This window comes from Mastomys coucha, unplaced genomic scaffold (genome assembly GCF_008632895.1).
Source record: "Mastomys coucha isolate ucsf_1 unplaced genomic scaffold, UCSF_Mcou_1 pScaffold15, whole genome shotgun sequence".
Lineage (NCBI taxonomy): Eukaryota > Metazoa > Chordata > Mammalia > Rodentia > Muridae > Mastomys > Mastomys coucha.
In genome coordinates, this window is record NW_022196897.1 from 167,557,947 (window position 1) to 167,574,362 (window position 16,416).

Here is a 16,416-nt window from a genome sequence, read left to right on the forward strand (position 1 = left end):
CAGGCTGGCCTCGAACTCAGAAATCCGCCTGCTTCTGCCTCCCAAGTGCTGGGATTAAAGGCGTGCGCTACCATGCCCGGCTAAGTACTCCACTCCTTATTACCTGCCTCAGATGACCCCCAGTTCCAGTGTACACCCCCAACACCTGCTGATATAATCTTCCTGGTGGATGGGTCCTGGAGCATCGGCCACAACCACTTCCAGCAGGTGAAAGACTTCCTGGCCAGCATCATCACACATTTTGCAATAGGACCAGATAAAGTCCAAGTAGGTGGGTGCCGTCTCCTTTGCCCTGCCCTTGGGGAGGGGGGGGGATTGGACTTCCTGAGTCCTAACCAGCAGAAGGGCAGTAGCTACCCTCAGAAAAGGGTAGTGACTGCTACAGCCTCTCAAGGTCCGTCAACTGCCAATAGAGAAAACCAGAAGAAAAAAAAAAGGAAAAAAAGAAACCTGGCTGATGAAAGCCTGCTTGGTCTGGGCCAGGTCCTCACTATGAGTCAGGGCTGTTGTTATGGTCTGCAGGAATGGCTAGGTCCTAATTAGTCTCTCTGATGATATCTCTATGCAAGTCTTGGGCCCTGAAAATTTGTCATTTCCTGGGAGTGGGACTCCCAGAGGCCGTACCCAGTGCAGGTGATTCTGTGGATCTGGTTTCAAAACTGAGCCTTGACATTGAGGATGCAGTAACACACAACACTTGCCTAGCATGCTTGCCTCCCCCCAGTGATGCAAAAAAGAAAGACCCCCTCCCCCCAGAAACCTCAACCCAGCAACCAAAGCCCACCCCTAGGTCTGACACAGTACAGTGGAGACCCCCAGACCGAATGGGACTTGAACTCCTTCCACACCAAGGAGCAAGTGCTAGCAGCCGTTCACCACCTCCGCTACAAGGGAGGAAACACGTTCACAGGTATGTCCTGGGCCTTGACGTTTAGCTCTTCTGAAGCTTCTTGCCAACCCTTTCCTGCCCCTTCTGCCCCTGAACTTTTGTATGATGGGTGGGTACTGAGCCCACTTCACACTTTACAGGGCAAAATTGACCACCACCACCCACCTCAACCTTTGGCAAAAGTGTGGAACTTTGGGTACCTTGTTGAGAGCAAGGGTCTGCACTGATCATAGGCAGCTTCTTTTTCAGTCCTACTCAGCTGCACGGTCAGCCTTGCAGGTGGCTTCTTAGGCATGGTCTTGCTGGGCTATGGGTACTCTTCACAGGAAGTGCTGTCCCTGATCCCAAGTGCCTTTAGCCTGGCAAGGTAGAACAGATGAAACATGAACAGAGAGTCCTGGGATCAAGTACCTGGATCAGCTGTGGTTGAGGGGGCACCTGAGGAGGAGGTCCTAGTGGCTGCTCATCACTTTGTCCCTTATATTCCCAAGGCCTTGCCCTAACCCATGTGCTGGAGCAGAATCTGAAGCCAGCAGCAGGTGTCCGTCCAGAGGCAGCCAAAATGTTGATTCTGGTGACAGATGGCAAGTCCCAGGATGATGTGCGCACAGCTGCTAGGATCCTTAAGGATCAAGACACTGATGTCTTTGTTGTTGGTGAGCTGGCACAGTGCCTGGGCCCTGGGTTAGAATGCTCATGGCTGGGGTGGGCTCCAGGTCACAGACACATCTGCACACTGGCTTTTCCATCTCTGCTAGAATCTTGGGTACATGATAACTGCTGGCCTGCAACTTTTATACCCATAGGGCCCAGGAGGTGAGCCCTGCTCCATAGAGGTGCGTGGCTATACCTTGCAGCAGCATCTGCAAAACTTGTCCCTGCCTCCTTTTTTTTTGTTGTTGTTTTGTTTTTAGAGACAGGGTTTCTCTGTGTAGCCCTGGCTGTCCTGGAACTCACTCTGTAGACCAGGCTGGCCTTGAACTCAGAAATCTGCCTGCCCCTGCCTCCCAAGTGCTGGGATCAAAGGTATGCACCAACACCGCCTGGCTTTTTTATTTTTTATTTTTTTGTCCCTGTCTCCTTTGCTGTGACACTCCCCAACTCCCTGCCAGCCTCCACTCACATTGCAAGTAACCTTCAAACTGGTCCCCTGCCTGGCAGCTGCCATTGTGCCTGACAGCTCTTCCCTCTTCCCCATTTGCTCCTCAAGCAAGGACTGTTCCGGATGCTCTCTGGGATGTCAACCACATTTACTTCACTGTTTGATGGGAAGGAAACTCCAAGTGTAGGGAGTTGTTCTTAGAGCCCCTCTCTCCCAGCAGCCCCTTCTCTTATGGGTGGGCACCTGACACCAGCATCCACATAGCCTGGCCTGCTTCCCAGAGCTCCCAGAGCTAAGCACACTGGCCTCCACTGGCCTATTCCTATGCTCCATTGAGACCCTGTGAAATCTAGGACATAGGGCTTCAGTTTTGCCCTCCCCACAATGAGAACTCTGGTAGGTCCCTCCCCCTGTGTTCTTGTCTGTAAATAGAATGAGTCTCGGAGTAGCATGTTGGAACACACTACCCTAAAGCAGGTGTGAAGAATGTCGATGAGGCTGAGCTGAAGCTCTTGGCATCGCAGCCACTGGACATCACCGTCCACAACGTACTGGACTTCCCTCAGCTGGCCACCTTAGCTCCTCTGCTCAGCCGTCTCATTTGCCAAAAAATTCAGGGCAGAAGCCCAGGTAAGGACACAGTACCTTTCACGGTAACAGAGGCGCAGGGAGATTGAAGTGATACTGAGCCAATTTCATGGCCCATAAGAGAGTGTAGCCTAAACCAGAGGGAGTCCTCCTTGGATAAGTTGGGGGTTGGGGTAGGGGGATTTTTTCCTGTCCTTCCTGTACATGGTCACCAGAGGGAGTATGTGGATATGGTGCTTGGTCCCTGATTTCCTTTCCTCACAGTCAAACCACCAGCAGCAGGTACTCGGGTCCTGGACCCCCTTCCCACGCCCACCAGACTGATCCTGACCCATGCTACCTCATCCAGTATCCACTTGTCTTGGACTCCAGCCTTATACCCACCCCTCAAGTATCTAATTGTATGGCAGCCTTCTAGGGGTGGTGCCCCCAAGGAGGTAAGAGGGGGTCCCCTGGTTCAGCCTCTGCTGAGACCACCCTTGGGATCTGGGGCAGCTGACAGGACTCAACCAGCATGGGTGAACACTGAAATGAGGGCCTAGAGATGAGTAAGTCTGTATGAGAGAAGAGATCCAGGGTGGTGCTGGGAATGGGTAGCTACACACAGACGCAGCCCATCAGGCAGAGTCAGAATGTGGAGTGCTGAGCTGTGACTGAAGACACCAGATTAGTTTTGATGACACACTGATACATAAGTGGATGGTTTTACGGTCTCACCTGTCTCCATGGTGCCTGGTGCTGCTGTGCTTCATGTGGGGACCCAACCTCCCAGGATGACAGTATCATGTCTCCCAAGTCTACACCCTGTTGATGGAGTTTTCCTGCTCAGGTGGTGGTGGAGGGGCCTGTCTCATCCATGGAGCTGGGAAACCTGACCTCCAACACAGAATACTTGGTCTCTGTGCTTCCTGTCTATGAGAGTGGGGTTGGCAAGAGCCTGCAAGGTCAGGCAACCACAGGTAAAAAGGCGACCTTTGTGTAGTTCTGCCCTTTGGGGATAATACCAGCAGGGCGCGACTACAAGCAGCTCTGGGTCACAAGAGGCGTGGGATCAAGACTCTCTGACCCTCGTGTCCTCTTTTAAACACAGTATTATCACACCACGGCTCTATATTACTGTTGCTATGATGTCCTAAGGCTCCCATCTTGTCTGGTGACAGCACATGGCCAAGGCCACTGGCTCTCAGCCTGCTGCTGGGTCTACAATGATTTCTGGCTAACAGCTCCACTGAGATAGGGCTCATGAGCCCACACTCACCCACTTACAGGGGACAATGGATATCTGTTAATATATTCATGGCTTTGCCAGTTGTGGTAGTACACACCTTTAATCCCAGCATTAGAGGAGCAGGTAGATCTCTGTGAGTTCAAGGCCAGCTTTGTCTACACAGTGAATTCCAGGACAACCAGAGTTAGATAGAGAAACCCTGTCTCAAAAGACAGAAACTTAAACAAACAAATGAAAAGGGCAGTATATTAAGGGCTATTTGCACCAAGACTATCATAGATCATATTTATTCCCCAAAGGAAACTGCACATTTCATTGACGCCTTCACTCAGCCCTTGCAACCTCAGATATACTTTATGCCTTTGGATCTGCCTCTTCTGGCCATTCATAGACACTGTCTTGAAGTATGTGAGGTTTTGTGTGTGTGTGTGTGAACCTGGATACCACATCACTTACCACCTTTGTAGCAAATTGCCTTAGGCCATCAGGGTGATCTGGCTCCCCGAGATTTGTCAGCCGAAAACACAGCCCACCGACAATTGAGACATATGACCTAGAATCCTGTACTCTGATTGGTGGTCGCCTCCCTGGCTGTCTGTACAACTCTACCTACTCAAAGTCTTGTCACTGGAAAAAGAGCTCTGTTGTTTATGTATATGAGTTCTGCATGTGCCACAACTCCCCTGAGATTCTCCCGATGATCATCCCCTCCTCAGCACCCCTGTCTCCACCTGGGCCACTGACCCTAGCTGCAGTGACACCCAGAACTCTTCATGTCACCTGGCCGCCCTCTGCTGGGGCCACTCAATACTTGGTGCGGTACTTGCTGGCTGCCTCCACTGGGGAGGAGCAAAAGAGAGAGGTGAGAGGCAGGAAGAGAGAGATGGGATGGGGCAGATGGTGAGGCTCAGTGTAGAGGGAGTACTGTGTCTCCATGTCCCTAACAGGTACATGTGGGACAGCCTGAGGTACTGCTGGATGGTCTGGAGCCTGGACAGGACTATGATGTCTCAGTGCAAAGCCTTCAGGGATCAGAGGCCAGCGAGGCCCAGAGCATCCGTGCCAGGACCTGTGAGTATCTGTTCAGATGGCCCAGTGTTCTCAACCTTCCTAATGCTGTGACCCTTTAACTCAGTTCCTCATGTTGTGGTGACTCCCAACAATAAAATTATTTTTTGTCACTACTCCATAACTGTGATTTTGCTACTGTTAGGAATTATAATGTAAATTATCTGTGGTTTTGGATGGTTTTAGGTGACCCCTGTGAAAAGGTCATTCGACTCCCAAAGGGTTTAGGACCCACAGGTTGAGAACGTTTGACATAGCAGTTACCCTGGTTCTGTTGTTTAGCTTGCTCTAGATGGGAGACCACAGATAACCCATATGCCCTCAGGTCCAGTACTTCCCACTCTTCTCTCAGTACCAAGGGTAGAGATGCCAGCTCTTGAGGCCTTGTTGTGCCTTGCAGCTGTCCTGGGGCCCCCAAGACACCTGAGTTTCTCAGATGTGCGCTACAACTCAATCCGTGTGTCCTGGGAAGCCCAGAGGCCTGTGCGCCTGGTTAAGGTCAGCTACATCTCCAGCGATGGCAGCCACTCTGGGCAGGTAAGGGCGGGGGCCCAAAAGTATCAAGGGCTTCCTGGGGTACCTAGAATCCTAGGTAGATGCAACATTCACACAGGCATGGGGAACCTAGCATCCTTAGGCTCTCACCCCACATATTCTTCTTTTTCCTTGTTTACACCTCAGTCCATATCTGTGCACCTCCTTATGCACAACCTTTGGGATGGTGCAAGGCACAATGTCAATAGTCCCAGCTCTCGAAGGGCAGGAATTTGGGAAATTGAAGCAAAGACACACACATACTGTGCATGTGCACACATACATGTGCATGTGTACACATACATGCATAGTGATTTCATGCTGAGGCTGTATTTAGATGTAGAATGTTCGTGCTGAGGCTGTGGCCACACCTGATTTAGAGGCAGATGTTTTATGGGATTTAGAGGTGAGACAGGCAGAGGAGTTCCCACTCATGGGCCACACTGGGGATCCATGGCTGATTGCAGTTTTCCCATGTTGGAAGTCATAGGCTAGCCCTGGCTATAGGTCCTGAGCTTGGGTCCCTCCCCAGTCTGAGCTCAGGTTCCTGATAGGCCTGCCTATATCCCTCCTACAGACTCAGGTTCCTGGGAACATTACTTCAGCTACTCTGGGTCCACTTTCTTCCTCTACCATGTACACCGTCAGAGTCACCTGTTTTTACTTTGGGGGTGGTTCCTCCGTGCTAACTGGCCATGTGACCACACGTGAGTCTGTGAAGTCAAGGCTTGGGTACAGCTGGACTGTGTCCCTGTGTCCTACTGAAGGGCCTTTGTTGGGTGTCTGTTCTGGCTTTGTTAAGCCAGGTGGGGCCAGGGACATTCCTCCATGTGGTCGACCCTTGTCTAAAAGCAACCTCTAAAGTCAGGACTATATACTCTGTTTATACACCCCATCTTCCAGAGAAGGCTCCTAGCCCTAGCCAGCTGTCTGTGATGGAGCTCCCAGGAGATGCAGTAAAGCTGTCATGGTTGGCCACTGCCTTGTCTGGTGTACTTGTTTATCAGATCAAGTGGATGCCCTTGGGAGAGGGGAAGGCCCATGAGGTAAGGACATGGGACAGGTGACCTTTCAGAGAAATATCTATAGCGGCAGATCCCAAGGCAAAGTGAGGCTTAGGCTCTGTGTCCATCCCAGTCCTGTATCTTGAGACTATCTGTCTGCACATAGCCTGTAAGTCTGTCTCTTGGAGGTGAGGTTTCCTATGACCCAGCTGGATCCCCACACTCTCCTTTCTCTAGATCTCTGTCCCAGGAACCCTTGGCACAGCCATCTTGTCTGGCCTGATGAAGCATGTGGAATATGAGATCACCATCCTTGCCTACTACAGGGATGGCACTCACAGCGACCCCGTGTCCCTCCGCTACACCCCCTGTAGGTGGTCTATCCTCCATTCAAATGGTCTTGGGACCGGAGCAGCACAGAGGGGCCCAGGGCTTCCTTGATCCACATGCCCAGGACTTCATGTTCTCAGACCCACTGGCAAGCAGGCTACTTGAGTCCCCGAGACTCTGGACTAGACCATTGGCTCTGAGCCCACAAGGGGAACAAATATTGGGGTGGCTGAGGTCCAAATTCCTCAACATGGGTGGCACGGCTCTCTATGCAAGGCCTTCTATGGGTGCTGGGGAACTCAACAGGGGCATTGTGTAGGGTTAGGCAGGTCAGGGCATAAGACATGGTGCAAGACCATTTGGGAAGCTGGCCTTCTGGCTATGGATACCTCCATTCTGGAAAGGATTGAGTTCCACATCATCTTGCCATTGGATAGCTGCAGCAAGCAGGAGCCCCCCATCCAGTCTGGCCTTGTCCTCGGAGACCCCCAACAGCCTGCAGGTCAACTGGACACCACCAAGTGGCTCTGTCCTCCATTACCGGCTCAACTATGCACTGGCCTCAGGCTCTGGACCAGAGAAATCTGTGAGTCTGAATAAAGAGCTAGGAACCACCCAGGGATTTAGGGGCTAGTTTTATCTATCTTCCTAGGGTAGCAGCTTCTTTGTAGAGGAAAAGATGGGCAGAGGGAGTACAGCCTTGAAAGGAGAAGGAAATCTAAGAGGAGAGGCTCAGAGACCTCCTCCTCCCACAGATCTCTGTACCAGGCACCAGGAGCCATGTTGTGCTTCGTGATCTGATGTCTGCCACCAAGTACAGGGTCCTGGTCTCAGCTGTCTATGGAGCAGGGGAGAGCATGGCAGTGTCTGCCACATACCGCACAGGTTAGTGGTCACCAGTGCTGCAGCTCTTTCTAAATACCAAGCCCAAGCCAGACTCAAGGTTCAGCTAGATGCTAGGCCTAGTCAGGCTTCAAACTGGTCATATCCCAGAGTAGGCCAGATATTAGATTCAGTGAGACCTCATAGACAGTGAGACCCCAGATCCAGTGAAGCCCCAGAACCAGTGACACCCCAGAGCTAGTGAGACGTCAGAAGTCAGTGAGGCACCAGAGCTATTGTGGCCCCAGAGCTAGTGAGACCTCAGAAGCCACTGAGACCTCATACCCAGTGAAGCCCCAGAACCAGTGAGGCCCCAGGCACAACACAGAATGTAGAGAGGCCATGGACATCCAAGTGCCCAAAGCAAATAGAGCAAGCTGGATCAGAGTGACTGGGAAATGACTAGAGAGTGTGGGGAGTTCTGCCCAGAAAAGACCTGCTCTTGATGCCACAGGATGTGAGCAGGTAGGTCTCTGCTAGCCTAGTATCCTCTAACCCACAAGGCCAAGCTCAGCTGCCTCAGGGCATAGGGCCTTCAGAGGCTGTGAAGCCCACCACCTCACTGTAGTGCTCCCTTTGGGGTCATCCACTTATACTCTAAATGCCTATCTCAATCAGCCACTCACTGCTCAGTGGATGAGCACTATGCCTGGATTCCTGGCTATGATGTCATCTGCCTTGTACTGGCTACAGGATCAGCCCATACCCTTACCTCCAGACTTAACGCTGTTTCCAGTCATCTCCCTTACCCTACCATCCGGTGCCTACAGTTCATTTGGAGCCCATAACGTGTTTAGGCAGAGTCCCCAATGAAACCTTGGTTTTGGCCTGGGTTGTACAGGGTAGGTAGGGGCATCCCCCAACTCAGTGTATTCCAGGGTGGCAGTGAGGAACAGAGACTGCAGGGTTGGTGTAACAAAGGGAGGCAAATAAGCAGGTGCCTACTTGAGCATAGGTCCACCTGTGTTCACCAGAGGCCTGACATTGCCAGTGAAGTGGTCCTTCTGGTAGTTGGGTTAGCTTTGCTGTGTCTCACCAGACCCCCCATGTCCTCTCAGCAGCCTGCCCAGCCCTGCACCCGGACAGTTCCCTCTCAGGTAGGTCCCCTATATTTGTGCCAGCAGTATTCTGTTGTTTGTGTGACCTGAATTTCTTGACTCTTCTGAGGTTGGGGCAGGATCATGGGGCATCCAGGACCCAGGATCAACTACAGGGTGAGGGTCAAGGCCTGTACCTTGTCTGACCATCTGCAGAGCTGGCAGGGAAGTTTTATTCTTGCTTCACAGTGGGGAACTGAGGGTTCCAAAGTTAGCATCCACATGTGCAGGACAGAGGCAGAGCTGTCTAGGCACATGCAGGCCCTAGGTGATTCCCTACTGCCAGGTATCTGGGGTAAGTAATGCAAAGCCTGGAGTTCTCATAAGTACTATACAAGAGGGTGGAGAACAGATGCTTAGAACAAGGTATGACAGGGTAGTGCCTTAAAAATACAGTGTAGGTAGTTAGGCTTTGCAGTATGAAGGCTATATCTCACCCACATCCAGTAAGAGAGCCTGTCTGGGGCTGCCACTGCCCTGAAGCTGCCCTGAAGCAGGGATGGGTAGACATGGCTGCTTCCTTGGAATAGGCCTCAGAAGGGCTGAGCCTCCACACCTGGTGGTGCACAGTTAAACACCAGATACATACATGATTTCACTCTTATTTGTACCAATTAATGCTGTAAAAGGAGCTTGCACTTGGGGGAGGGGCACTGGGGGAATCCACCATGACACTGATCACCCCCAGAGGCTTATAAGCCAGCCAGGACCATAGAGTCTTCAGTCTACAGAGAGCAAAAGGAACCGCCTTAGGCTACTGTGCTGGCTAGAGGGAAATTCAGCAGTGCTCAGTTATTCCTGATCACCATTCCTTGTTCCACCAGGGTTTGACCTGATGGTGGCCTTTGGCCTCGTGGCAAAGGAGTATGCCTCTATTCGAGGGGTGGCCATGGAGCCCTCAGTCTTGGGTTTGGTCCCAACCTTCACTCTCTTCAAGGATGCTCAACTGATGCGTCGGGTCAGGTGCGAGGGGCCCAAGGGAAATGGGGGAACAAGAGGGGGCAGTGTAGAACTGGGTGGGAAGAGTTGGTGTGGGGCCTGTCACGTACCTGCCATGACCCTGTCCCAGAACTGACTAACTTCTGATACCATGTCAGCAGACCATACTCTATTTGGCTTTAGCTCCGTGTACTCCAGAAATTCTCACTTGACAGATTAATAAAGTCTTGTGTGTAGAATTAGTCTCCTTGCCCAGCATGACTTGAAGCAATGCATGGGTCTTTTTCCTGTATGGCCCAGAGATCATTTACATTCACAAAATTCTGCATAGAAGCCATGGTATTGTTCCCTCTAAGTGGTTGTGTATCTGCTCTGTATACTGATTGGCAAATCTATCACCATCCTAGGTTTCCAAGAAGCCATGAGAAGACTCATGAAGCCCATAGTATCTAGTAGGCACCCATATCTGCTTGTCCAGTGTTTTTAACCTGAACTTCGATGCACACAGTATGACTGAGCTTCAGTGTCACTTCCAAAACCTGAAAGAACTGAGGCCTGGCCATGTAACAAAGATATAAATAAGCCTTACAGATGTAAAAGCTCTGACCTTCACACTACTACTATGTGCAAGTAAGGAGTCCCCCAGTGGACTGAGCATGGCATCATGGGCTCTCACAGCAATTTGAGGCCCAGGTGCAGGCAGCAAGCTGGGGAATCTTATCCCTGTTTATTCCCCCTCCATGAGAACAGCTAGAAACTTCGAGTAGGTGCATGCAGAAGGCTCCTAGTCAAGCAAGAGAGAGGCTTGGGGAAAGCCCCTCCTGTGTGCTCATTTGGGCTTACCATCTTTATGCTCTTCCATCCCTGAACTTTACATGTCAATGGCTTTTCCCATTCATCATCCCCTACTGTTCCTATACATACTTGTCCATCCTCAGAGCCTAGCTTCATTTCTCACTCAAAATTTAATGCTCATGTTGATTGACTCCACTTCTTGCCTCCAGTCCATTTCTTGCCTCCAGTGAATGGAGTACAGTGACCATAAAGTCTGATTTCGTTTCCTTTGTACCCAGGCATGGACTTGCCACATCATGAGGTAGTTCTTTTCTTTTCTTTTCTTTTCTTTTTTTTTGTGAGGATCCTCCATTCTCATAGCACCTATACTAACTTACCCTCCTAACACTGCAAGGCTCTTCTCTCTCCACCAACACTCAATAGGTTTTGACTTTCTGACTGTGCAAGGCAGTATCTCAATATGAATTTAGACTTTCCCAGTGACAGTGATATTAAGAACGTTTCCATCTGAATGACCTACTTGCACACTTTCCTGTGAGAAGTGTCCTTTGAGGCAGGTGTGGCCATTGACACATGTACTTTGTGCTTGACCTTGTCATCCGTCCTTATATGTCCCTGATCCTCATGTCAGGCTTGACATACATGGCTCTCTCTCATCTTAATGACTGTCTCTTGGATGCCTTCATCAGCCTCTTCTTTCCGTCCTTGTCTTTGCTACAAATGTTCCTCCTTCCCACTCTGCCCCACTTTTGTGCTGTTGTGAGAATTTCCAACTTGGGTAGACTTAAATGATACCTACCCCTTCCTTATAAGCCCCACAGGAACCAATTAATTAATTGGGCTCACTTACAAAGCATGGGTGAGAGGCTACTTTCAGGAGCCTAAAGAAGCTCTACCTTTACCCAATGTGAATGGTGACTACCACATAGCCACATAAATGGAGCTCCCCTTCAGTTAACTTCTCCCAATGTATAAAGGCAGCATGCAGTTAGGGCAGAAGTACATGCAAATAACTGTACAGGAGGGAGTGGCCAGAATCTCAGGTGAGGCTCCAGTGATCCCACTCCCTCCTCTGAGGGATATCAACAATGAGTAGGTCCAATGAGTAGGTCTAACAAGAGTACATGGCCTCTTGTTAGAAGGCATGGCTGATCTGATGAAGATGGCAGCTGTTTTGTTTGGAGGAACTGGTTTTACAACATGCCCCTTCACTGATGGTGGGGAAGTTCTATCACAGAGCATCTTTCAAGTCCAAGATCTAGTCTGGTGGTTCAGACTGTCAGGGGATTAGACTCATGAGGCAAAGCCACTTACCTGGAGTGCAGACAGTTAAGTGGTCTTATTTCTGCCTCTCTTGTCTTTCCCACTGTCCCTGTCTCTACTCTTACTACAAAACTGAATCAAAGCTGCCTACATTGTCAGTAGTGATTTGTCTTCATTGATCCTCTCCTCAAATGAGTGACTTTTCCTGTAGCTCTGTCTATCTATTTGCCTTTCTGGGCTTCAAAAGAAGGCAGGACAGATAACTATTTTCTCAGAGTGCCCACTTAACACAAGTGGCCCCCATCATGCAGCTGCTATACAAGGAGACTCTGGCTGCTGAGAGCACAGGAATCCTTTCTGTGGTGGAATGGAGAGCTGCCCCAGGAAGGATCATGAGATCATTGTGGTCATTGTGCTCAGAGAGCTGTGGAGTTGTTCTATGTATGGTAGCACCTCAAATCTTAGAACTCAGGAGGCTGAGAAAGGATCACTATGACTCTAATTCCAGCCCAGGCTATGTAGCGAGTTCCTGTCCCCAAGAAAATAAAGGCTCACGGCTGAGCTGGTACTTTTCTAACTCTTGGCTTTTATCCTGAGAGCAGATGAAAGGCAAATAGTGAAGTGCAGACTGATAAGAATAATTTTATTCATTACTCAAGACTCCATTTTTTGCCATTATTCTGCCCTTAGCCTGGATCAGCATGAGCATGGACTCAGCCATTGCCTAGTCTGATAGATACCTCAGCACACATACTCACTGAGAGCAGCCCTTGTACAGTGACCTCCATTGTAGTCTTGGCCTGGCTTCAGGGAGCAGAGGGTCTGTTGACCCAGGGGCCTTGCCACTTCTTGTTAAACACTGACAATTTTGGATAGGGGGGATGCTCTGCTACACTTCCATGTTCCTTATGGAGAAACTGAAACTAGAAGACCTCTGCTCAGTCCCCTGAACTATGTTCCCCTGTCTCTCCAGTGACAGCTACCCGGCAACCCTGCCACCAGAACACACCATTGTCTTCCTTGTGCGTCTACTCCCTGAGACACCCCGGGAAGCCTTTGCACTGTGGCAGATGATGGCTGAAGACTTCCAGCCCATCCTCGGGGTTCTGCTGGATGGTGACTGTGGACCTCATATCACTTTTGGCCATTGGGAGGGATAGGGGCCACTGCCTACTTTCTTAACCTCATGGAACATGAGTCCAAGGATGCCAACCCCAGACCAAGCTGTGGGTCTCCCCAGGCAGTTAGGCTTGAATGCCCACCATCAATGAGAACAGATATCCTGGGTATCGCCATGGCTTTGCACTGTGGAGAGGCCCTGCTCAGCCTTGGTTAGGGCCTTTGATCTGTCACTGCCTCTCTCTTTCAACTGTTCTCATCTGCTCTGTATCCTCCCTGGCAGCTGGCAGAAAGTCTCTGACTTACTTCAACCATGATTCCAGGGCAGCCTTGCAGGAGGTCACCTTTGACCTGCAGGATGCAAAGAAAATCTTCTTTGGAAGCTTCCACAAGGTCCTGGGAACTGTCTGAGCTCTGACCCTCTGGCCTGTCCCTTCCTGCATGTGGTTGTCTTCTGTGAGAGTCAAACATTGCTCTATATAGGGCCTTCGACCCTTGTGCTCCGCTATTCTGATTGTCCCTCCTTAATTTGGGTCAGAGAGCAAACTCTTCTTTTTGGGAGGCTCCCACAGCAGCTTTCTCTGGGAAGTTAAGGCCCTAGTAGGTTCCAGAGTGGAGTCAGGATTTGATCCCAGACCCTATGCATTGGCCCCTTTAATCTGTCTTGATGTGATCTGGAGTGGGAGACTTACTATGGTTTCTGCAGGTACATATAGCTGTAGGCCACTCTAAGGTCAGACTTTACGTGGACTGTCGGAAGGTGGCTGAGCGGCCCATTGGGAATGCCGGCAGCCCACCCACAGCTGGTTTCATCACACTAGGGAGGCTAGCCAAGGCCAGAGGGCCACGGAGCAGCTCAGCCATAGTGAGTCTGGACCTTGTCTCATGGGATGGGTGGGCTCTGCCTATAGGGCCTGACCTTTCCCTGTCTCACAGTTCCAGCTCCAGATGTTGCAGATTGTGTGCAGTGATACCTGGGCAGACAAGGACAGGTGTTGTGAGCTCCCAGCATTGGTAGGTGGCAAAAAGGCTCTGTGAGAGTGCCACTAAAGCACTGTGACACAGAGTCTGGGGTAGATGGCCTGTCTAGATCCACTATGCTGAGAGAGATGAAAGCAGACTTTCTGACTGAGGTGTCCAGGGATCTGAATTAGAAAGTCCCACAGGTGTTTGGGGGGAAGGCCAAGAAGCTTCATCTATAGCTACTGTAGCTACCATGGACTGGGACATCCATTTTCCATCAGTGACACCTATGTGTCAGTTAGAAGTCCCTGGTCAGCCCTAGAGAGAAGCTTTCTCTCTTTCTCTCTAGGCGCAAATGGAGGCTCATTCAGGGAGGTTGTGGGACCATCCTAGGCCTGCTGGGGACTTGGGAACTTTCCTCACTAGTCTCCTGGGAACCCATACTGGGCTTGGACATGCTAGGAGCCTGAAAGGAGAGTGAGAAAAAGGAGATACCATTGTGCCATGGGGTTTGTGTGGTAGTCTAGGAAGGGTGCCTGAACCTGTTGCATTCACAAGGCTTGGCAACCCTGACTCTGACCTACCTCTGGTGATGACACTAGAGGTCTGCTGGAGTAAGGTGTCCTTTGGCCATGCTGATTCAGTGAATGGTTCATTAAGCAAATGATTTATTTTCTTCCAGAGGGATGGAGAGACGTGCCCAGCCTTCTCTTCAGCCTGTGCCTACTCATCTGAGAGCCCTGGGCCACCAGGGCCCCAAGGCCCTCCGGTGAGTCCAACATCTTCTCCTCTGGGGGTGACCATCGACTTCTGCTGCTATTGGTTTAAATGGAGTGGTCTATCTATGTCCCTCACCTCAGCCTTCAGGAAACCAGACCCACCAACAGCCCTCCACAGGCATGTTACACAGAGGACAGGCTTCCTTAGGTTTCCTTTGTGGCTATCGGGCCCACCATCCCAGTGTAGCCAGCCCCTCTGCATAGTGGCTGAGCTTTGCTCTCTTAGATGGATCCTCCATCTGTGGGCAGATGTTGGCCTTTCTTTGCCAGGAAATCAAGAGTTTTTCCAGTGTTCCTGGTGGAATGATTCTAGGTCCAGCTGGTCTATAGGACTGTACTGGTGACTGGTGGTGGGCTATCATGTGGCAAACTGCAAGCCATAGCCTGGGTATTGGAAAGGAGTTGACCAGCACCATAAGCCTTCTTCTACCTTGGGCAAGCCATGACATCCTTAAAGGATGTTCATACCTCTTCTGGTCCCTTCTCTCTACAAGCCCAAGTCTCCTGGGCCAGCTTTACAGGGCTGCTTCCAGAGTTAGTGGTCACAGGACATGTGTCAATAGCACTTACTCTGCACTTGGTGGTCCACAGGCGTCATTGTACATAGGCCTAGGGTGTGACCTCCATTGGATGCCCAGCAATGAGGAGAGGGCAGTAAGGATGTCTTCCATCTTAGAGAATCCTTTTCCTTCCAGCAACACAGACAGCTGGAGGAGCTGATGACCAGAGGGAGTCTGAGTGTGACTAAGTATTACAATGGGGCTAGTACTCAGTCCTTTCTGTACTTTCACAGGGCCTCCCTGGAAGGAATGGCACTCCAGGACAGCAGGGACAACCAGGGCCCAAGGTAGGTCTTGTCAAGTACAGGAACCATGCTCCTGATCTGGCCTGCAATGGAAGGACCCTGCACATTCAGAGTACAGGGAAGGGCTCCTCACTGTAGAAATGCAGGGATCTGTCATCACAGGGAAACCAATGATCATTTTGTGCTCCCCTATCACCTGCTGGACAGCTGGCCCGGAACCTAGTTTTAGTGGATATTTGCTCTTCACCCACTCTCGTAGGCAGGATCGCCCACATGGCACAGATGGGGAAACTAAGGCTTGGGAGGGCCAGTGTGTATGTGTGTCCAGGCTCCCCAGTTCCTCAATTCACTGTTCACTCCCTTCCATAAACACTTGCTAACTTCTCCATCCATAACACACTGGAAACTGAGTTTCAATGTTTCCAGACATGATTAGCCTCTGAAGTTGTATTGTCTGTGGGGTCTGTGGGCATGTTGGAGAGAGGGTCTGACTGCAGAGGTCTGTGGGTATGGCAGGGTACAGATGACTTTTTATTTTTGGAGATGTAAAATTAATATCTGTACAACTGGGGTGGCACCAACAACCCAAAAAAATGACTCAATTAAAGTTAATCTTGATGAGTAAAGTGAGTTTATAAGGGATTACTCAGAGACAAAGATAGACAGTGCTTTGCCCCTACATTTGAATCTGGGGAACACTGCCTAGTAGTAGAGCAGCAGAGATAACCACAGGTTCAATATGCATGTCGCACAGACAAAATCAGGCAGACTCAGGGGGCGTTGCATATGTTTGATCCACTCTAACCTTTATCGGGGATTGTGTTAGTCTTAGCAAACTGTCTGATGTGGAAAGGACAGTGTTCTTGCCGTAGTCTGACAGATAAAACAGCTGAATGGCAGGATGATTTTCTTCTGGCCCAGAGTGGGAGAACTGGTCTCATTTCATAGAGCAGGGTCTAGCTCTGTAAGGTCTGTGGGTGCATTGGGATGAGGGTTTTAGTCTGAGGAGTGTGAAGCTGAAGGCAGTGTAC

General features: G+C 50.5%; 1 protein-coding gene across 6 annotated transcripts in view; it reads left to right on the forward strand.

Annotated features, from left to right (window-relative positions):
* Window positions 1-16,416, forward strand: part of Col20a1 (collagen type XX alpha 1 chain) — a 34,637-nt gene that overhangs the window by 10,656 nt on the left and 7,565 nt on the right. For 3 of the 6 annotated variants that reach the window (XM_031373018.1, XM_031373015.1, XM_031373014.1), the window contains 22 exons: window positions 113-271; window positions 791-910; window positions 1,381-1,545; window positions 2,466-2,621; window positions 2,844-3,016; window positions 3,409-3,538; window positions 4,524-4,669; window positions 4,755-4,878; window positions 5,276-5,412; window positions 5,987-6,116; window positions 6,313-6,455; window positions 6,651-6,783; window positions 7,181-7,329; window positions 7,499-7,628; window positions 8,684-8,722; window positions 9,547-9,685; window positions 12,693-12,835; window positions 13,122-13,231; window positions 13,545-13,703; window positions 13,775-13,852; window positions 14,484-14,570; window positions 15,374-15,427. In XM_031373018.1, coding sequence (XP_031228878.1) covers window positions 113-271; window positions 791-910; window positions 1,381-1,545; window positions 2,466-2,621; window positions 2,844-3,016; window positions 3,409-3,538; window positions 4,524-4,669; window positions 4,755-4,878; window positions 5,276-5,412; window positions 5,987-6,116; window positions 6,313-6,455; window positions 6,651-6,783; window positions 7,181-7,329; window positions 7,499-7,628; window positions 8,684-8,722; window positions 9,547-9,685; window positions 12,693-12,835; window positions 13,122-13,231; window positions 13,545-13,703; window positions 13,775-13,852; window positions 14,484-14,570; window positions 15,374-15,427 — 2,804 coding nt within the window. The remainder of the gene's footprint in view (window positions 1-112; window positions 272-790; window positions 911-1,380; window positions 1,546-2,465; window positions 2,622-2,843; window positions 3,017-3,408; window positions 3,539-4,523; window positions 4,670-4,754; window positions 4,879-5,275; window positions 5,413-5,986; window positions 6,117-6,312; window positions 6,456-6,650; window positions 6,784-7,180; window positions 7,330-7,498; window positions 7,629-8,683; window positions 8,723-9,546; window positions 9,686-12,692; window positions 12,836-13,121; window positions 13,232-13,544; window positions 13,704-13,774; window positions 13,853-14,483; window positions 14,571-15,373; window positions 15,428-16,416) is intronic. The other 3 variants (XM_031373019.1, XM_031373016.1, XM_031373017.1) reach the window with 2 other exon arrangements.